Source organism: Xiphias gladius, chromosome 22 (assembly GCF_016859285.1).
Source record: "Xiphias gladius isolate SHS-SW01 ecotype Sanya breed wild chromosome 22, ASM1685928v1, whole genome shotgun sequence".
Taxonomy (NCBI): domain Eukaryota; kingdom Metazoa; phylum Chordata; class Actinopteri; order Istiophoriformes; family Xiphiidae; genus Xiphias; species Xiphias gladius.
The window spans coordinates 19,672,579-19,694,387 of NC_053421.1; the positions used below are offsets into that span (position 1 = coordinate 19,672,579).

The following is a 21,809-nucleotide window of genomic DNA, read 5'->3' on the forward strand; positions in this document are numbered from 1 at the left end:
AGCGACATACAGACAACAATGTTTATTCAGAAATATCTCTACTTAAATACAGTGATGGAAATGAAGCATATTTATAGTTACTACATTTGCTAGAGTACTGTACTTAAATACAATATATGAAATACTTGTACTTCAATGTTTCTTCTACTTATACTTCTACTCCAACACATTTCATTGGGAAAGATTGTCCTTACACTTCACTACATTTTTATTTTGCATATTAAGATTTTTACATTCAAACTAAAAGTTTGTCAAATCTGACATATTGTTCAGTGCACACCATTTACTTGTGTAGTAATTTTAGTCCTTAACTTTAATCCTTATTGTTGTATATTGTTTTTAAAAAGTGACCAAAAATTGAGGTTTGCAGTGCTCAATCATAAATATAATATAGAAATTAAAACATAATCGAATAAGCAATTTTTTTGCATAATTAATACGTTTACTTATGATGCTTTAAGTACATTGTGCTTATTTATGCACTTATACTTAAGTCGTATTTTTATAGTGTGGCATTACTGATTGTACCTAAGTAAAGGCTCTGACTACTTCTTCCACCATTGCTTAAACACAAATATCAGACAATAAGGTAATATGGTACAATACCAAATGCCTAACAAAATAAAACAAAGTGTCAAGGAAACCAGTGAATGAGACAACATAATATATTAACCTTCCCACATTTGGAAGAAGTTTCAGAGCCTTATGAGAAAATCTTTCCCCTTCCTCTCTCTCATGTCCAGCCTCAAAACATATCATAAAGCAAATCAGTATTAAAGAACTTGAGAAGCAATAGAACAGGATACAAAAAACATTTAAACAATTGAGTAGCATTTCCCCGAAGCACTGGAATTTTTCTTGAAGTCCTAAGTCTGACATTCAGCTGTTACTTTTGTTTAAAAAGACCTTCTGCTGCAGATGGGAACTGAGCAGATGTGACAGCTGGATGAGGATGAGACGTGGCTAGGTGATCAGCTCTGACACTGCTCATATCTGAAAACAGAGCACAAAGACAAACTCGCACAAAAATCTCTCGTCTTCCAGTCTCTTTTATTCTTTGTTAAACACAAACACAGAAAGCCCACGCAACAACAACACACGGGCGAAGGGCGCTGCCTGTCAGCGCATGGTGTGATATAATGCCACCGTGTCAGAGTGATGTTCAGGCCAGCGTGATTGGTGAGTGTGAGAAGAATGTGAGGGACAGATGATTGACAGTGCAAACACACATACACAAATAAACAGACACAGACACAAACACACACACATGCAGTATGGTCCAACATACAAAGCAACACACACGTGATGCAATGTTTTTTGCTTACCGCTCCAGTTCCTTATAGACATCATCCTCTCCTCTTGGTTTCAAATCCTGGCATAAAGATGAAAAGGGGAAAAGGAGGCAGGGAGAGAGTGGGACAGTGAAGAGGAGGAAAAATGAGAGATGCATGGTACTGAAGCCAGATTTATGTCCCTCTAGTGTGTAATAAGATTGATTTGTTAATACCACTAATGTAAGGGTGACAGTTTATAGGCAATGGGTTTATCTGAAAGAGGACTGACAGATTGGAGGAGAAGACTGGGAGTGTGAAGGAAGACATATCTGCTGACAGCTTAGGGAGGATGCAATAGAGAGAAAGAGAGGCTGTATGCATTGGTGGATCTGTGTATCACAACTCCTCACACAGACACACATGCACCACGCCTCTGTGGGTGTGTATCGGACTGCACAATAACTCACCATGTAGACTGAGCCCTGCAAAGGAGCCTGTTGGGAGGGGATGAGAGCGGAGAAAACAGATTCAATGACAACAAGTGATAGAGAAGGAGTGGTAGTGGAAATCAGAGGAAAAACAGAAATAGAAGAGGAAAGCAAAAATTAAAGTGTATAAAAGAGACATGACAGAAAAGGCGAAAGGAGGGTGAGAAAAACAAAACAAGAAAGAGAAAGTGCTAAATACCAGATTGGAGGTGTAAAGGAGGGGTAGATGAGGCAAAATGAGGAGAGGAATTCACCAGAAGGTATTTAAATATTGAAACTGTCTGAATTCATCACCTGTCTGATATCCTCAGGATTCTCATAGATGTTCTGTGCTTCACCCGAGTGGACAGACAGGGAATGCTCAATACCTGAGTACGGAGAGATAGTTACCAATGCAGTTTCACACAAACACTCAGCTGCACAGGGAGGGAGGAGATGGGGGCAGATTCATTACAACAACCCCAGAGGATGACACGGCCCACATCACTCAGTGGCAGCCAACAGGGGCAGAAGATGGACGAAACACGGAAAGCTGTCAAACAAGAAAACGCCTGAAGACTCACCACGATCAGAGATGTGTTTCTGTCTCCATAGCAACAGCCCAACAGCCACTGCAACCAGGGGCACCAGGAGTAATAAAGGGAAGAGGGAGGGGGTGGTGACACTGATAATCTCTACAAAAGAAAAAAAGCATGAAGGTTTCCAACAGTGCTAATGTAAAACTCGTAGAGCTATGGGTGTGTGTGCTTGAACGACATGAAGGCTGTCAACAGAAGTTATTGCTGTTTGTTCTCCAGTTTGCTATTTTGTTCATATTAAGCATAGCAATCTTTTCTTTACTCACTTCAAGCTATATTCTAAGCTCTGTTGTAGTTAAGATTTCCTTAACATTGTACATGCATTTGCATCATGCTGATGCCAGTCACAGACTGGAAGAAGGTGAAGAAATTCAGGGTCTGTCAGACAGAGTGAACAGTTTGCATGACAGCTCAGTAGACATCGATCTGACGGAACCTCAGTCTGGACAGTAAATGCTGTCAATTTCAGATGTGGAGGAAAGGAGGAAAAGCAGCAGTAACAAAGCGAGCAGATGCTGTCAGACCATTACATAAAGCCACAGCAAACACAACTTCCATAGAGAGTACACATTCTAATTATTCTTTTTTCCATTATATAAATATGTATGTACTGTATGTAAAGTCAGGAGAGTCTTTTCCTTGCACACTTCCTTGACATCTAATCCAAGCAACAAATTGCCTCTGAACTGACAAAAATGCAAATAGTAGTCTTGCAGCCATACCCTGTCTGTGCAGCACTGGACAACAAGTGGATAGAAAGGGCAGGCCTGATCATCACAAACATTACATAAGCAAACCATTAGCTCACTCCAGAACTAGTCAAATTTTGCGGGAAAAACACATGCTTGTGATCAGACTCGTCAGGTTTGTTTGCATAATAGGGATGACATCACTCTTGCAAAACACCGCCACAGGGTGACATGTGAAATGGGAGGGAGATGCTTGTTTCCACAGGGACTGCTGTAATATAGTGTACCTGAACAAGTGTTCTGTCGCTGGCTGCCTAGTGTTCATGGAGCACAAAGCTATCAGATCTGATAATCTTCAGATTACAAAAGAGAAGCCCAACAAACAAAAGTTACTACAGAACTATCATAACAGACTTTTAATGCAGTTATTATCATTTCTAAACAATTCATGAAGTATCTTCCTGTGGCATTTGAGGTTATCTGAAGGACAGACACCTGGCAAAAGTAAAGTCCACTAACACATCTCATCAATTTTCCACAAATTTTGTTTGTAAAAGGACTGGCCCTTGGGCTTCACCTTAGCCCTGGTGTCACAGATTATAGCTGGCTTCAAAATAATCAATCTTTATGTGCTGTGTGAGGTATAATTGATTGGGGAGTATGTGTAGAGGTTGCTAATGGAATATTGTGCCGAGTGTTGACCCGCAAGACTGACCTGCACTGTTCTCCATGCCAGCTTTAATGCATGAATCATGGTAATTGAGTGCAGTGAAGTGAGGCATCAATGCCCCCAGTTTCTCACTCCCAAATCTCATCTTTCTCTCGCTCTCTCTCTGTCTCTCTCTCTCTCCACCTTTCTCTCATCTTCTCTACCCCACCTTTTCTGTTCCTCTGTTGGAACTTCCTCCCCACCTCGTCTATTTCATCCTAAATGAGGTAGTGGGTGATTTGTATCAGTATGATTGTAGAGGAAGGTGGCTGATAAGAGGCAGACCAAGAATTGCTAGAATGCTTTGCAAATGATGGGCCAACTCAGGATAGCAAATGATTGCAGAACATCCCTGACATTTGAAGTGTTTGTGTGCAATGATTGCTTCAATTTTGCGTTCTCTGAACTGTGCCACGAACGAAAGGAATTCTATTATGCAGTGTTGTTTTAACTTCTATTACTGGTACTATATTTTGAGATTTGTCTTACAGCACATTATAAATTCCAAAATTATGCATATGGCTTGTTTTATCAGTTATTCGGTTATTGTCAGTGAACTAAAAAGTTGTTTCAGTCCTCTCTTATAGCTACCCTGTGCAATATCCCACTGTTTCTGGATGTTTCCTTGCCACCCAGAACAACTATTTACAAACCTTTAACTTTCCCTGCTTATTGTCAAACTATTCATCATTAACCCAGAATTTTTGCGCTGTCTTGTATTATTGCAGTATTGTGCAACCTGTCACTTTCCAACAGTGTAAATGTAGGTCACCCAACACTCTCATTATTTGAATTTATCACTCTGCTCAGTCTAAATTCCCCATCACACCCTGGACAAATGCAACACTTGTTACTCCCTATAGATTTTTTCTGATCCAACCTTTCCAATCAGACATCAGACAAAATTTCACCGTCCCTTTCCCTCTCACTGACTTTATATCCCTCTTTCTCTTTCCTCCTTGCCCATTACTCTTATAGCATGCATGATGATGAGCACCCAGCCCCCCAGCCCAAGTGATGCATTGGGGTACGGGGAGTAAACTCATCTCTGATAAGGGATCCGTTCAACTGTCACATCCTCCTGTGCTCCCCCACAGCCACCAATACAATAAGCCTGAATTATTTAGTTTTTGTGGGGAGAGATGTCCTAAGGTCTTGTCTTCTTATATTCGCATATCAGCTGGGTGAGTATGATGAGAAAAACAATAGCCTTTATGTTTTATATTTTATAGAAAAAGACACCAAACAGAGTATTAGAACTGTGGTGGATTTTTATGAAAAATGGGCAATAAATAATATATCCAAAGGGGCTGAGTTATTCTGCTGGATATTAACTGCAAATCACAATTTCTCCTTATACAGAAGTCTTGACCTGTGACCTCTTTAATTAAAAGAAGGAGGGATAACATTTGGTATCTGTCAGGAGCTTTCCCCTCTGTAAACCATGGGCTTTCTAGCGGATGAATTGCCCTGCGGTTGGCTTGAATGCACCGTAGAATGCTTCACGGATCACATGTCCGAGAATTATCTACATTCATGGTTTATTATCCCCACTGTGTTGACAGGAAGTCTGCCAGGACTCCTGTGCTAGTAATATAATATACTGTTGATGAAGAGAATCAGAAAACAGACAAGTCTTTGTGATACCACACCATCCCTTCCACCTTTAAGGGGCAGTATGACAGCTTGCGTTGCCCAGATGGTCTTCCCATTTTTCAGCACTAGGGTGCAGGTGTAGTTCCCAGCTGTGTCAGATGTGATGGGTAAGGGCAAATTGGTGGTGATGCGGCCTGGGCTGGTGCTTGACATTTTCAACCGGCGACTCTTATTCTGGTATTCCCAAATGACGCTTTTGACCTGGGACCTCTCTGAGTACTGGCAAACCAACTCCAGCTTCGAGGAGGAACGCGTGGTTTTAACTGTGGACATGATGCAGAGTAGTGAGGTGGAGGGGAGAAGAGAATGGGATCATAAGGGAGGGAAAATGTTCAAGATGAAGAAATGAAGAGAAACAGAAGGAAGGATGAGTGAGTGAGTGAAAAAGACAGCCAGGAGGGAAGAGAAATGAGTGAGACAGGATGAGAAAGTGAGTTAAAGGGTAGTATGTGAATATAGAAAAGGCCAAGGACAGATAGAGAGTAATGGGGTGAGGGGAAAGTGATACGGAAAAAAAAGAACAATTCAGAGAGGGGTCAAAATAATATATATTCATTAAAGTGATTTGCTGCTAATGCATGGGTTGACTGTGACTGATGCTTAGTGTCTCATCAAACTGAAATGAGAATCCATCTGGGTGTAATCAAGCTCCACAGACACACACACGAACATAAAAACACACACATTTCAGCCTTGATTAGTGTGATCAGTGTGGCCCACCTCCAGCCTTGGTGGGAGGGCAGCAGGTGTAATCATACATAATGATACTTATAATGAGGTGGAGTAAAAATATAAGCGTCACATGATTGGTGTGTGGGCTTATGTGTATGTGTTGTGTGTGTGTGCGTGTGCGTGTGCGTGTACAAGGGATGCAGATGTGAGAAGCAGGGTGACAGTGACAGTGACGGATCGGCTGGTCATGTCTGGGCAGCTGTGATGGATGCCAGTGGGACTGTGATTAGTAAAGCTTTCCAAGGCCGCCATGACAGGGCATTGTATGTGTATTGTGTGTGTTGGTTTTTTTTTGTGTGTACGGGTGCAAATGTATTCAGCATGTTTCTGCAAATGGTGAAACCTCCCCAAGGCTCACTCATTAAAATCAACAGGTGCTCTGCTAATTTTTTTTCTCTCTAAATCTATGAATCAAGAAAATGTTCCTTTTCATGAGCGATATAGTGTACATGTAAATGTATCCACTGAATTATATGACATTTTACCAATGGCTTTAGAATATTCTCTTTTCGTTTATCCTGCATATGTCAGAGTGGATGATCTGTGAGAGCAATGCACTAGCAGCTGGTAAGAATTCAGTGTCTTGCTCAAGGACACATCAGCAGGGCAAATATTTGCCAAAAAGCCTCTAGAATCAGGGGTCATCTGGTTACAGGGAATTCTCTCTATTCATTGTGCCAACCTTTGCCCCTGTGCTTATTGTGCAACTGTCTTGTACACAGCTTAAAGACAAGAACGACATTGTGGATATATATATATTTTTTTCGCTTTCTTGTGAAGAGTAAGATGAGTTTACTCTCTCCTGTTTGTGCAGTATGTATTGACCTACACCTAGTAGCTAATTAGCTTACCTTCACATAAAATCATGAGCATAAGGGGGAAACAGCTAGCCTGGCTTTCTCTTATGTAAAAATGCCTAAAGCTTACTAATTTACATGTTGTATTTCATTTGTTTAATTATAATCATTAGTCATGATCATAAATGTAAAAATGTTAAGTTGTGGTTTTAAGCGAAGTTATTTCATGCCGAACAACCAGCAAAGGTGCTGCACAGAGGAGCAACGTGCAACGCTCACTGTTGTTTATCAAAAACACAACTCCCCCTGTTGTCTATTGTCTGTTTTCGTGCAGATTAAAGAGAGGTTTACGGGTGCTGGCATGTGTATTTCTGAGCTTTTTAGAAAGCCAGGTTAGCTTTTTCCCCCTGCTTCAAGACTTTATGCTAAGCTAATCAGTTCCTGGCTCTAGCTCCATTACCGACATGAGAGTGGTGTAAAAGCAAGAAAGTGAACGTTACTAAATACTGAAATGTTACTTTAAACATACTACAGACAAGTGACAAATTATAGGAAAAAAAAAACCCATGATAAATCAGTTTAGAGAATAAAAAAGGCAGATGCCTTCAATCAACTTGTGAGGGTTCACTGGATAATTTGATGAGCATGAAAAGGATGTGAGTGAGTCATATGTTTTGGCAATTGCAGTCACTAAATCTCACCCCAAACGAACACAGGTCTATGGAAAATGATATGATCAAAACACCAAATGAGGGAATATCTTTTAGATGAATGATGTTCAATCCAGGATATTTTAAAAGACTTGGGAGAATCTATGCCAAAAGGTATAGGGGGCTCCTGATGGCCCAACACCTTGCTGATACTTTTTCCCTTTAATTTGTCATCCATCTGTTTATTTACCCCTTTCATCATAGGATGTTTTGCATAACAGCATCCGTATCCACACATAACATAAAGACACAAGGTTTGTGATGATACTGACACCACTTGTCTCATAAATCAATTCCCACCCCTTGTTTTATTCCTCCTATTGAGCTCCTACACCCTTTCTCCTCATCCTGACCCTCATCTCTACCTTTCAGCACGCTGAGAACGGTCCTCTGGCTGAAGCTCTTGTCATTGAGGTACACATCACAGATGTAGAGGCCACCATCTTTGATCTCTGGTGTGAGTAGAAAGGAGAAGTTCCCAGCCTCCGCATTTGAGGGTGGGCCAGCAAACTTCAGTCTCTCGCTTTGCTCAGTCAAGGAGGTGGAATGCCTCCAGCGATCATACTGGTGCACAACCCTCATATTAGTCTGTTTCTTGGTGTCTGGGGGATTCCAGTGGAGCCGGACATAGTCCCCCTGGACACCAGCACAGGTCAGTGGGAAGGATGTATGAGCCTGTGTGGCGATGGAGATATCAGGGCCTGCAGGCAAGAAGAGAAGATAGAATAGATGAGACAGAGCATAACTAACGAAGATGGTGCGCAGAGACAGATATGACAATACAACAGTGCAAGAAGACATAATGACAGGGAATTCAGAATAAAAATGGTGAGTGAAGACTGAGGTGAAGACAGAGAGAGTAAACAGAATAGTAAGTCATTAGGGAAATGGAGATGGGGAAATAATTCAACAACAATAGGGATTACATTCCTATATACTGAGAGTTCCTTTGTCACTTGATCTTGCATTCTGCTCTGACTGATCAGCAAGCTGCTAAAACAGCAATTTGAAACTGCTTGTGTTACAAAGTCACTCACCATGTGTTACATCAGTGATTGGGCACAGTTTGGCTGCTGAGAGAAGGGAAGCAAGAAAATGTGAAAAAGGCAAATAATGAATTATATATAAATGTAGCAACTGTAATATTCACAGGAGGACTGGTTGAATTTTATTGCAGAGCTACAGTAGAATTTTGAACCTTGAAACTGGTCTATAAAAGTAAATACTTTGAAGAACTGTAGCTACAGGATGCTTAAATAAATAACGCTGCTGCCGGAGTTTCTGGCACTGACGCCCACTCACACCATCAACTAAAGCAACAACAAATGTATTCTATTTCTCAAGACCGTCTATATTTCTCTTCTTCCAGTCAGTCTCACCATCAACAGTCACGTTCACACTGAACATGAAAAGACTGGTGCTGCTGTTACGCAAAGGGTGAACCATACAGACATAGACCCCGCTGTCATTGTTCTGGAACAGTGGCAGTTTAGCCACTGTGCTGGCATTTGGCATTTGCTCGCTCTTCATGGGAATGCCACCAGGTGCTTCCCAGGTGATTTTGGTGATGGCGAAGACAGGATTAACACTGGCAATCAGCTGCAGGGTGCTGAGCTGAGCAAGGACTGGAGATGGGATGACGGTGACTGGAGTTGAGGGAGGACACAGAAAATCAGTGGTGGGATTTAAATCTTTTATTTAAATTTGTGCTTAAAAACTACTTAAAAGATTAATTGATCACCAAACTAGATAGATAGATAGATCGAAGAGGATAATTAGGTAAAAATCTCACATATAACGTAATGATTTTTCTACCTGTGAGGATAGCTAGGAGGATAATCTTCATTTTCTTCATATTCCTCTCTTGTTGCTCTATCAAGCATGAGTAGAGTCCGCCGTCCTCCATTTTGGGAAAAAAAACCAGAGAGAAAACCCCCTCTCGAAAGTTTAAGTCAGTCTGGCGCATGGATTCCTCTGTGACACTATAATAGGACGTTTTCTTTTCACTAGCTGAGAGAATCAGTTTCCATTCATCTGCACCATGTGACTTTACCTTCCACTTAATGCTCACAGCACCCCTGACTGTTCTATCAGTACAGACCAACGTGGTGACCATGCCCTCTCTAGCCACCACAACATCGTTCCAGTCTGAGGAAGAGAGGGCCAAAAGTTAAGAATGATAAAAAGTGAATTATTCAGGTGAGTCATTGAGAATTCTTCAGAAGTTTAAGGCAATGATTGATAGACTTATCGGTCATTGTAACTGTTGCTCTTGGTTGTACTGGCCACAAAGAGATCCCTTCTTTAAGCAATTTCAATGTAAATGATGTGAGACCAAATCCACAGTTCTAGTTCTATGTAAAAATGTCTTTTAGAGTTCATCTGAAGCTAATATGTGGCTTTGGCATTCTGAGTCAGTTTAATCAAATTGGTATCTTCCAGAGTTAGAGTCTTTTTACTGCCAAATTCTCTCTTTCTAGTTCCCTGGACAGCATTTCCTTGCTGAGTTGCACCAGATGGATAATAACTTTGGATGATAACCACTTGATTTATCTATATAGACTACGAAAACATCATATTAGATTCAAATGCATTTGAAATCCCTTTTTACACAGAAGAGCTGTGGATTTTATCTTACATTGAAATCGCTTTAGGAAAGGGATCTCTTTGCAGCCAGTATAGACAAGAAGAAAAATTACAATGGAGACACAAAAGAACAAAAATCCTAAGAAAACATGAGTTGTCTCTGGGGTTCTCCTTAACTTGATTTAACCTTACATTTTATTAATACTGACCTCCTGTGATAAAGAGGAACACTTTTCATGCATGACTCATCATTTGCTTCATGGAAACAGGTTCATTCATGTTTGTAGTCTAATAGTGACATTAGCTGGGAATTGTAGCCCCCCTTTCCCAGCAAGAGCAATAAAATATATTTCTAAAAATCACAGAAAGTATTTCATACCTGTGATGCCAGAGTGAGAGGAATATACCGCAAACAAAGAAACAAGAATAAACGTGAGAAAACCAGACTCCATCACACATTTAAATCAAAGAAAAAAAAAGAAAGAAAAAAAACACTTTCACTGCGCCAGCTTTCTCCCCAACACTGTGACCTTTCTAAGTACGCTCCAGAACACCAAGTATTGTTCACTTTCCTGCAATATTACTGGTGGCCCTGACTGACATGTTAACAAGTTTGCTGCACATCTTTCAGCCCAACAGGATGTGGCACGACCAACACTAGGATAATCAACAGGAAAGGACTGTCTGTTTTGCTGTCAGAACAGACACTGTTGTGTGTATGAGGCAGATAAACTACATATAATGGCATTATCATAAGCCTCACAACATAATGTTGACCCACAAGTGTTTTACAACACTTTGGAGTTGAACCTCTGGGTAATTAGTTACAGAACTTCTGACCCTAACACTCAGTTTGACAAAAGGATTGAGAGTGTACTCATGTATGTATCACAATGTGTGCACGAACAGAGAAAATGATAAGAATAGCAGAAAGCGAGGGGTTGAGAGAGATGGAAAAGCGAGAAATAAAGAATTTGGGTTGGTGTGGGTGCACAGTAACCCCTAGGCTACTTGTCTTTACATCCCATAAATGTCTTTAATTAAGCTAAAGGTATTATCAGCTCCTCTGAACACTATTACAGATTTTTCCATAATTACCATTGGGTGAATGGGGGCGGTGAAGAGAGACAGCGAAAGAGAGAGAGAAAGGGAGAGAAAGCAGATATCCTGATATTGTGGGTGTCTAATGACAGGGAAAGAGAAAAAACAGAGCAGCAAGAAGGAGAGATGTGGGGGGAGAGGTGTTCAGACAAAATGAGAAACCCAGGGAGAGGAGAAGTAAGAGAGAGTGTTGCAGGGGAACAGAGACAGTGTGACTTCAAAGAAGCCTGTGGCTGGTGACACAGACCATGGTACTGATCCTGTGGCCCCTCCTCAATGGGTAAATAATCACCATAAGCCTTGGCTCTGTCTAATGAATCCACTGCCAATGAGCTTATATCTGTTAACTATGTGCTTCATTATCACTGCCACAGACCCCCAGAGAGCACGAGGATGGAGGACGGGATGAATAGTGGCAAGGACTGAAGGACGAGTGGACAAAAGAAATCGAATGACACGGGACGAGGCAGAGAGGGAGGGAGGGAGGGAGAAATGAGGAAAGGGAGGGAAGTGAAGTGTAAATGTAACGAAGGCGTAAGGGGTATGAGATGGTAAGAAAAAAGAGGTCAGGTACTGTATAAGTAAAGTGGGTGGTAGCTGGAAAATCGTAGGCGTGATAGTCGATTTGCAATGGGTATGAAAAATGGATGAGTATGTGAAGGAAAAGGAATGAGATCCTATATTTGGTGACCACTTTCTTTAAAGCTCCTTAGTCTACCATGAGTGCATACGATTTAGTAGTTTAGCACTGTTCATCTGGGTGGTCCCTGCACACTTCCTCAGACTGTGTTTGTGCTCCAGCATTCAGGGCCGCATGATGGCTGCGAATTAAAATATGGCAATGCAAAGTAGCTACTGATGGCATTTAAAACCTGCAGCTGCTTTGTTTGCATGGCAGATGCTTCCACAGTCTCTGGATTTACAGTGGGCAAGGAGTGGAAAGAAATTGAAACCCTGCTTTCTCTTCTAAGACATATTTTAGTTGTTAATTTGTTTTGCTGGTGTCAAGAACATTCATTTGACCTCTGATCATTATTAGTGTCTTCAGAATTTGCACCTCAGACATAAAGTCTGGAAATAAGGGGGTGACACCGGGGGGGAATTTGGAAATGGAACAGAACGGAAGGAACATAGCAGCACAGTTTAAACTGTGGGATTTATGGAGATATGATTACATTGGCTGTAAAACACTTGGGTATAGGGATTAGACGTAAACCAGATAATGCCTTTTGCTATGCTAGCATGCAGCCGGCTGAATTGGAAGTTATTCTGTGGAAGGAAAAAAAAATATTCTCATCATATGAGACTCTGCTGGAGTCTGCAAATAGATACACGAGAAGCTGTTTCCTCTTGATTCGATTTTGCTGAACGCCACTGGATTTGTATATTGCCGTTCATTAATGAATGTTTATTGATTTTGGCATCTGCTGTGGTGGAGTTTATATGAGCTAATCTCAGGTCTGTGTGCAGAAACAAACAGCAGAGGGCGTAAGAATCATCGGATTCCACATACTTCCCCACTACACCACAACTGTCTTGGAGTTGAAAATTTAGTGCGGTAACTTTATGTTTGGTTTTTTTTTTTTTTTTTTTTTTTTTTGGTTGAATTCCGCTTTTCTGTGGTTATTTAATTTTAGACATGGCAGCAAATTGATCAAGATGACTTAAAGGTAATATTGGATTAACTAATTTAACGGAGATATTACTTCTCGGCTGTTGAAAATACGGTATAACTAGGTTACTTAAGTATTCCCCTGGATATGAATCGTGCTATTGGATCATTTGGTGTTTTCTGCTCGTGACAGAAATCCTCAGTCGAAAAACGAAACCCGCCGCGCACGCTGGACGCTGTCTATGTGCAAGTTGTATTTCCCGAGGAGAAACGCTTTCAACAAGTTGTACCCACGGACCCCCTCCCGCCCTAGCTGGTCCTAATTGTTTTTTTTGGAAAGCGGGGCTGTGACGGCTCAGCCTGATGACATCACCCCGTCAGTCTCTCTCTCTCTCTCTCTCACACACACACACACACACACACACACGCACACACTCGGACCGCCGTGCGCTCAGGAGATGAGGAACTAGTTGTCGGAGCAGGGAACAGAGCGCAACAGCACGTCGTTACGCGTAGAGCACAAGCTGGGGGAAATATTCACCTGTGCGCCGCCGGTACGAATTCACGGGGATTTTTTTTCGTTTAATTTCAGCGGACTCCGTCTTAAAGGCGCAGTGCGGGGCACTTGAAACAAGAATCTCTGTCGGACCCCTGTTTTGTCCTGTGGCCAAACAAGTTTTCCTTCTCTGCCTTGTGTGAGTGACATTTTACGCAGAAACTGACCCGCGGCTGAAGGTGTTGTTTCGACGTTACATTCATTACGGGGAGAGACTGCGTGCCTGGTTCGACAAAGAGGACCGTAATCAACCATGGCGAGACATGACGCCCGAAACCGGCATGCCTGCTCAAAAATGATCGGACTGCTCTGCTTGGTCGCGTCGGTACTCACAGGACACGGTAAGAAATGGTCACTTATAAAAAAAACAACAACTTCCAGCTCGTGGCCAGGGGCACATATGCCTTTCGTTTCTTCTCGGAGCTGTAATGGGCTAATTAACGTGGAGGCAAATTGAAGTCTTACTGCCACCTGTCAGGGGCGGCGACAGGAGCAGAAAAATCAGCAGGTGATTTCCTCGCTCGCTGAACTGGCGAGGTTTTCGGCCATAACCCCTTAAACATTTCCGAAGAGTTTTGCTTACACTCACGTGAAATTGGATAATTCAATCTACCACCTCGCTCTGCCGGCGCTTTCGGTCAAGGGCGAGCTGTATCGCTCTCCGACCCGAGTTTCGGTCGGTGACTCAACGCCATGTTTCGCTTTCCTAAGGTGTGGCTCCGTGGAGCAAGGTGTTTTTCCCAGGTGGCTGCCGCCGGCCTTTGTAGCAGCGGTTTGCTCTTCACTCTAAACTTGGTACCCGTTCCGTCCCCCTGTTCCCTTTCTTCCCTCTCTCCGCACATCGTCCTTTTATTAGTTACAGTTCAGTTGAGAAACCTGGGTCTTGAAACAGCTCTTAATGTACGCACAGAGTAACGGGGGGGGGGGGGGGGGGCTTCTGTTCTCCTACACTCCCATGTAGGCCTGTACTGTAAATTAGTATCTATGACTTTACACAGGGTAACAGGTCACGCCTGCCTCCTTGGCAACCTGTTCATACAGGTTAATTATTCAGTTGTTTTCCAGGCCCACGAAGTCAGGTGGCCTGCCTGTACTCCAGCCACAGCGATGGGGCCCAGAAACGGACAGAAAACATTCCTGTCGCGCAGTTAACCTATTAACATACAAATGTGTGTGGCGTGAAACCAGTTCATCATTTTCTCTGCCGCTTCCTCGCTAGGCCAGCTATTTGTTTTGTGCTGTAATTGGGGCAAGAATGTAGGACTAAATCTAACACCCTGGCACAGCTACAGTATGTATTTTCAGTAGTGTATGCTGTGATGTAGTCGATTGTGGTGGTGTTTTTAATCACGACTCACAGGCACAATCACTTTCTTGACCTATTCATGCAGTGGACCTTTTTTGTCCAGTTTCATTTTACAGAACACAAAGTGCTCTTAGGGGAGGGAGAAAAGTGGGGGGAAAACAAAACAAAAGGTTTTACATATTTATGAGTTAGGAAAAATGCAAGGCTTAACTAGTAGAAGCAAAAACACTGCTTTTAGTTTTCTTCCATTTAAGTCTTTTTTTTTTTTTTTTCAAAGTGAACCTCTGGCCTCCTTTCTGGTAATAGTTACGCTGTGCAACCTAAGATGTGACTGCTGCAGGAACAAAACTTTTTACTTGTCTACGTTGTATTTTTAGTTTGCTCCATCTCCACTCAAACTTTGACAGCACCCACTTGCCTCCAACTTACGTTCTGAGTCTGAGAGTGGGAGAAGTGATTTAATTCTCTGCAAAAGTTTCAGTTTAATATGGCCTAGCTTTAATGTAAAAACATCAATGGTGAGTTTGATGGGTTTCTAATTAAGGTAGGTTTCTGTAGTTACACAAATGTATATCTTAATAGAAGATGGCAGCTGGGGGTCTAGTTTAAGCTCTGAAATTACACTATAATGCCCCCCACCCCCCAAGTCATGGTTGTGAGGGACCATGGATGTGGGTCAGAAAGGCTTGGCCCATGGAGATGTTTTTATTGGAAGAAGGGTGGGCTTATGTGAGGGGGAGTTTGGGTGGGGGTACGAGGCTATGGCAGCATTGTCTTTATGGCTGAGTAAGCCGTGTGCATGCAGGGGGTGACGGGCTGGCTGGCTGGCTGGCTGCCTGAGAAACTGGTGGGCATGCAGGGTCAGGGCCAGGGGAGGAGGCTGCTTCCTTTACTGCTCACAAATAAACCAGTGGTTTTCCTTTTGTATACCTTAAAACATCCAGCATTGCTGCTTCAGATACAAAGCTACTCTTGCTGGCTTTCATCGGGTTAGAGGAAACAGGTGGCTTTGCGGCATCCCGTTGCATTATGGAGGGTTGGGGCTGAGCTTCATGATCGTTGTAAAACTAAATGGGCAGCAAGTGATTAAGACAGACGACGCCCCACCTCCCCTCTTTCCCAATCACCACTTGAAACCTCCTTCTCTCCCGCCGACCCTCGCTCCCTCCCCCACCTCTGCTGTCAAGTAAATACAGGGGCCTTGTTCTCATCTTTTTATTTTCAGCTATGTTTCGCTCTCTCCTGTCCAGTGCTTTTGTTTGAGTGACGGAAGTCATTGGGTTATTCAAATGGCCTCCCTCCCCCTTCTCCCAGCCTCGGTTTGGACTCAAGGCCATGCTGCTTATGACAGGGACAACATGCAGAGAGACAGGAAAAATACACCACATGTGAACGCACCATGGTCTGCCACCATGGCTGTAGGATTTCTTGTCAGCCAGAGCTGTATGGGCCCGGCTGAAATGGTGTGTTTTGCATCCTGCATGGTTATACCAGCTAATGTTGTAATGACATGTGAAATGCTGGAAAATTTCCAGCATTTTCACAACTCCATGCCATCCCAAAAACATACACACACACACACACACACACACACACACACACACACACACTTCCAAAGTATTAGTTCTCACTATTTCCCTACACATGGAGATATACTGTGTGGAAAAAAAAGATCATTACACTCTGTCTGTTAAGAAGAATGTAATTGATTGATCATGCAAAGAGTTTATTTTTTTCTTCCCTAATAAAAGAAGGAAAAAGTCCTTAGTATCTCATTAGTCCCTGTGGAGCGAGGAGCCTCGGTCTCGGTTCGGTTTTTGTGTGAATGGCTGTCGCGGTTAGGTTCTGTCATTATGTAAATGTGCTGTCCTCGCCCCTTTGCACCGGCCCTGTAAATGTCAGATGGATTTTGAAAAGGTCAGGTATGTGTGTCTTTGTGTGTAAGAAAGTCTCGTTCTGCATTTGGTATGCACTAGTACTTACTTACAGACACTTACTAAAGGGCCTTCCTTTTTAAAGGACACATCAATAACCTCCTCCTCCCCCCTTATAATCACTATTAAGAGTTCGTTGATTCAGACATAAAAGTATGCTTGAATTTATGTCTTAATTGAGATGTGAGAGTGATACCAACCCTGTGTGTGTGTGCGCGTTTCTGTGTGTGTGTTTGTGTGTCTACATGGACACTGTGTGGCAAGTGTGGCCCCATTAATTTTGAATAACTAAACAGTAGAATGACTGAAGCAAATATTTGGCGTTTCACCAAATGAGCCTAATGATTTAGACAGCTTTCTATTATTAGTTATTATTTCACCAGGTACGTGATTGAAAATAAGTGATTTCAACTCACTGGTAATATTTAATGGCTGCCGAGAAATGTAGTAACTCTTATCCAACAATGAATCAGCAATGGAAAGCTTTTTAATAGATGTATTGAAAACATTTTAGAGGGTGGCTTCTTTCATTTTAAAAAACCTTTTTATATGGAAGCTATATTGATTCAAATAATGTTGATCCTCAACATCTTAGGGTTTTAGATATACAGATATTTTGATAAATTACTTCAGGGAAACGACTTTGCTCTGTAGACTTTTCATTGCCATTGACCAGAAACGCAAAGGATCCATCAGGCTTATTGTTGACTTAGCAGATATTATTAGATAGGGTGAATGAATCTGAAGAGAGGTCGATGAGCATGAGTCTCTTCAAGTTGTTGCAATTTAGGCTGCGGTATTGGACCACAAACACAACTGGGTAATCGCACTCATGCACACATACATGTCATACATGTCCTGCTGTTGATGAATCAGGGAAGTGACCTGAGACTGCGCCATAAGTCAGGTGACATTCCAATAATAGGGAGGATCCATCACATCGCTGGTTGAGAGTGCAATTGTGGTTTGCTGTTTCTTTCAGGAAGTGGTGTGTACCATTGTCATCAGCAACTGTGTTATCTTTCACAGACACCCCCCCCCTTTTTTTATTTTTAAATCACTCCCTGCTCATTCAGCTGACTCTCTTTAAGGATGCTTTTCCTGCAACTTGTAAGTAATGATAGTGGGTTTCCTGTTTTTATAAGAAAACCAAAGCCGGTAGCTCTGTGATGGATCCATCTCCATGCTGGAAGTCTCCTACTGCCCTCCGCCTACTTGTACATGTTGGGTGGATGATAGCCTGTGTTGAGATCACACTGAGAGCCCCCCACAGGGATGTTTGTGTTTAGCTCCCAGGGTAACCAGACGGCTGGAGTCAGTCCCATCTGACTATGAAAGGAAAATGAGCTGAAATCCTCCTCTTAGAAGGAATGCCAGATGTAATTAATATGAATAGGGCAGCTGAGGGGTTTCCAAAAACACAACTGCGCTGGGGTCGATGATATTTTTGGCAGAGGTGTTGGGTTAAACTGTTATCTACATCAAATCTGTGTGTAGTTGCTCACCCACTGACATGAGACCATTCCACAATGTTCTCTAACCACCCACATGTTTCTAGATAATGGAGTTTTAAAACTGTACTATATGCTGGAGTAGCGTGCCAGCAGCTTATCTCACATAAAAATGCTAAAAGGCGTGTGGTTAACTTTATTTTTCATTTACACAAACATTTCCACATCATTAGTCAAGTTGCCTTTTGCCAAATCTGCATTTCCCTATGTCTGACAAGCCCCAGATGGAAATTAGGGAGATGCAGGTCAGACCCATTCCAGCTCAGCCAACGTGGAGAATGAGCGGTAATTCCAATTGAAGATCCACTGAAAGGCAGCCAAACTCTTTAAAATAAAATCCCCTTAATTAACCAGACTTGGGAGATGCGTGTCTCTGTGACCCCGCTGCAGTAAAATCACTGAGGAAGAGCAGTGAAGGAGGAGCAGAGGGCTGAGTGGGGGGTTGAGGATGTAGACATTTTTAAATTCCACACTGCAGCATCTTCGCAGAGGGGATGAAGGAGGATTTTTCGAAAAACTGTGAGGGAGTCGAACCGGGGAGGCCAAGAATTGTCAGCTCATTTGTAATGAAGTCGCACCATTCTCTCTCTTTTCTCCCTCTCTTAAACCATGAGACACTGCATTTAACAGCCAAAGAACTGTTTGCACTAACCTTTCTCTTTTTATTATAGTTAACTGACCTATACTCTCTCTCTGTCATCTTTCTCCTCCTCTTCTGCCTTCGTCACATTATTTTATTTCTGAAATCCTCCCCATGGTGTACTCAGCAGATCTCTGTCCAACTAAGCACTGAGGTCCTTGACGGTGTCCTCCTCAGCGTGTCCTTACGTATACACACACACGTACACATGCACACAGCTGCTCATTAGCAGTCACCTTAATGTGTCTAAATGTAGTTTGCGAGGTGGAAGGTGGTTTGCGTTATTGATTGGGTATTGAATGGTGGATGATGCAGTGCCCTTATGTGATATTGAAAACATTTAGGGCTCGCTGTGTCGGCGTGACAGCGCCATGAAACATGTTTCTGTCCCCACCTCCTCTGCTAATCCCTCTGTGTGTCCTCTCTGCCGCCGGTTTAGGAAATGTCGAGCCAGTTTTGCCGTCACTAGAACTTCTGTTTCTTTTCACGCCTTTTCTCCCTTTTATCAACATGTTACCAGCAACAGTAGAGCCGTTTCGTTACCTATCTGCACGCCTTTGCTCCTCTGTCAGTACACACGCAGACATAGGTGTGCTGCAACTTCATCAAATCTGACTTTGACAAGGTCATGTCAAATTCACACTTATCAGAGGCAGTGGACAGGCTGGCTACAGGAGGAAATTGAATTTGGTGTGACAGGGTCTTGTCAGTACTCTGTAGTTATGCTCCTCAAAAACCCTCCACACACCAACTGCTTTCAGTTCAGCCAGCTTTTCCTCGTGGTCCCCGGAAGATTTATCTGAGGAGCAAGGTAAAATTACATGCTGTAATATTAAGAAAAATGCAGTATTTTTACAGCAATATCAGCTCAGAAATATGAAATAAGAAATCGGAATATCCCATCGCTCAGATAATGCACAACAGGTTTATTTTTAATGACAGCATGCAGAGAGTGTTCTTGTGTTTCACAAGACAAGTTGTGTTGTTTGTGATCCTACAACTCTATCTTGGCACGGATATTAGTGCCATCTATTGTTTCACTTGTTGGTTTAAAAATGTGCTGCCATGCTATGCTGATAAACAAGCAGCACAGTTGTCATTAGTCCCGAGAGCCTTGAAATGGCGGGAGCACATAAATCCTCTCCTGAAACAAACAGCACATTAAGGTCAAATAGAGGCAGCAGGTTTATTCAGTTATCAGCCCAGTGTTTTGTCAACAGGGTGTGCCAGGGTTTGTTTGGTGTGGCTCCTTAGGGAGAGCAGGTCCTCCTCTTTTGTAGCAATTTGTCTCATTCATCTGCTGAACTGATTGCCTGCTCTCTCATCGGCCACTTGCTCCCCTCTGCCCTGACACATTTGTGCCTTAACTTCCTCTTCTCCATCTTGAGTCGTTCTTCTTCTGCACTCTTTCTTCCCCTGTTTACGTCCTTTCTTTATTCTCCAACTTCGCCTTCTCCGTAATTTGGTCCACGCAATTGATCCATCTGCTCAGTAAACTGCTGTCTGTTAATGTATCCTGTTCTTTGTTCCTCTTCTCTCTGTTCTTAGTCATCAATCCCTCGTTTCTACTTCTGTAAATGGAGTGTCTGTTGCTTTCCTCTATCCTCTTACTCTCTTTCCCCTTAATCTCCCTTCCTCTCTTCTTTTCTCCGTCAGCTTTCTCCTTCTCCCTGTCCAACCGTCCAATTCCCCAGTTGTCTCCTCTACCTATGTCAGCCCCAGAGTTTCTCTTTAAGCTTATCCAAACTGCCTTTGCTACTTTCCCTCTCCTACTCTTATTTGCTCCCTCTGTCTCTCGCTCTACTTTTCTCTCATACCTTCTTAACAGCCTCTGCCCTCCCTACAGACATCTGTGTTGCAGGCATCTGTACCTTCCTACATCCCTAACGAGGTCTTCTGTTTCTTTTTTCTTCTACACATCAATCATTCTCTCTCTCTCTCTCTCTCTCTCTCGTACACTTGTGCTCCTCTCCCTGTTTCTCTTCTTATGGCCAAGAACACCTCCCACTCCACCCTGGTGGGCATTTTTTGAAGGTTAAGTTGCTGTGACACTTTTACAGTGTTTTCACCCTACCCCAACCCACCCCACCTTGATTATCTCACCCTCCTCTCCCTCTCCCTCGCTGCAGAACGACACACATCACTGCCACCTCCTTACATGCAACCAAAAAAAACAAATGCAGAGCACAATTAGTACACATGGTGCATACACATGCACACAGATTTCAGGAATGTTGGACTGATTTTGATGGTTGAATCACTTGATTAGTGTACAGAGGATAGGAAAAAAGAAAGTGACAGAACAGAGTCAAGTAAGTGAGGAAATGGAAACAGATGCAGGATTTTATTTCATTTCAGCAAAGCTAACCTGTCGTGCAGTGCTGGGATCAGGCTGACAATGTCCACTCCCCTGCTGTTAGATTCTGTCACACGCTCATCTCCCCCGCAGGCAGGGACTACGCTGGTAGTACAGCTTGACTCATCTAACAAGAATCTCACACTGAAGTTGAAATGGGATTACATTTTGAGAGTTAATTCCCACAGTGTTATACAAGCCAAAACTTTAACTGAAAACTAGCTTTGTGAAGCTTAGTGTTAATGTTTTGGTGAGATTGTGTCTGAGAAATATGTTCATTTAATATAGATAGATATATTGATAGTATATCTATGAATCTACATTTTATTTTTCAGATCCATCTTGCTTCTTAATCACCTAAATGAGAAGAACTCTGAAACTTTGCCTTTAAAAAATATAACCACACGGTCCCTCTACAGTGCAGACTGAAAGAGTCTGTAAATGTTGTCAGCATCTTTCAGTAATATTTTTGTACTTTTAACCCTTTTAAAATATAGTAGAACTAAAGCAATTAGTGGTTTAATCATTTAGTCAATTGACAGATATTTAAGCAGCAACTATTTTGAAAATCGAG

At 42.4% G+C, this 21,809-nt stretch overlaps 2 protein-coding genes across 8 annotated transcripts in view; one reads left to right on the forward strand and one right to left on the reverse strand.

The window, feature by feature from the left end:
* Positions 1 to 52: 52 nt before the first annotated feature.
* g6fl (g6f-like) lies at positions 53 to 14,189 on the reverse strand. Of its 5 annotated transcripts, none has more exons than XM_040117557.1 (11): positions 14,078 to 14,189; positions 9,449 to 9,781; positions 9,013 to 9,279; positions 8,671 to 8,706; positions 7,999 to 8,334; positions 5,391 to 5,657; positions 2,326 to 2,436; positions 2,057 to 2,130; positions 1,742 to 1,768; positions 1,326 to 1,372; positions 53 to 993 (listed from the first exon to the last, which is right to left on the reverse strand). In XM_040117557.1, exons 2-11 carry the CDS (start codon positions 9,747 to 9,749, stop codon positions 972 to 974), a joined length of 1,488 nt encoding a protein of 495 aa, XP_039973491.1. In that variant the 5' UTR covers positions 9,750 to 9,781; positions 14,078 to 14,189; the 3' UTR covers positions 53 to 971. The 5 variants fall into 5 exon arrangements, with proteins under 5 accessions (XP_039973491.1, XP_039973488.1, XP_039973490.1 ...); XM_040117554.1 differs by lacking the exon at positions 14,078 to 14,189 and adding an exon at positions 10,599 to 10,780 and having other exon boundaries at positions 8,671 to 8,703; XM_040117556.1 differs by lacking the exon at positions 14,078 to 14,189 and adding an exon at positions 10,599 to 10,780 and having other exon boundaries at positions 5,403 to 5,657.
* LOC120784088 (nectin-2-like) overlaps positions 13,331 to 21,809 on the forward strand; it is a 76,058-nt gene continuing 67,579 nt past the window's right edge. For all 3 annotated transcript variants that reach the window (XM_040117551.1, XM_040117552.1, XM_040117550.1), the window contains exon 1: positions 13,331 to 13,829. In XM_040117551.1, the coding sequence (XP_039973485.1) occupies positions 13,742 to 13,829 (88 nt within the window). In that variant the 5' untranslated portion in view covers positions 13,331 to 13,741. The remainder of the gene's footprint in view (positions 13,830 to 21,809) is intronic.

Excerpts from the sequence above, each read along its gene's own strand:
- g6fl (XM_040117553.1), bottom strand. The coding sequence starts at position 10,671 with ATGGAGTCTGGTTTTCTCACGTTTATTCTTGTTTCTTTGTTTGCGGTA. Across the intron at positions 9,782-10,598 it reads CTCTCACTCTGGCATCACAG|ACTGGAACGATGTTGTGGTG; the intron begins GTATGAAATACT and ends TCTCTTCCTCAG. Across the intron at positions 1,769-2,056 it reads ATCCTGAGGATATCAGACAG|GCTCCTTTGCAGGGCTCAGT; the intron begins GTGATGAATTCA and ends CCCTCCCAACAG.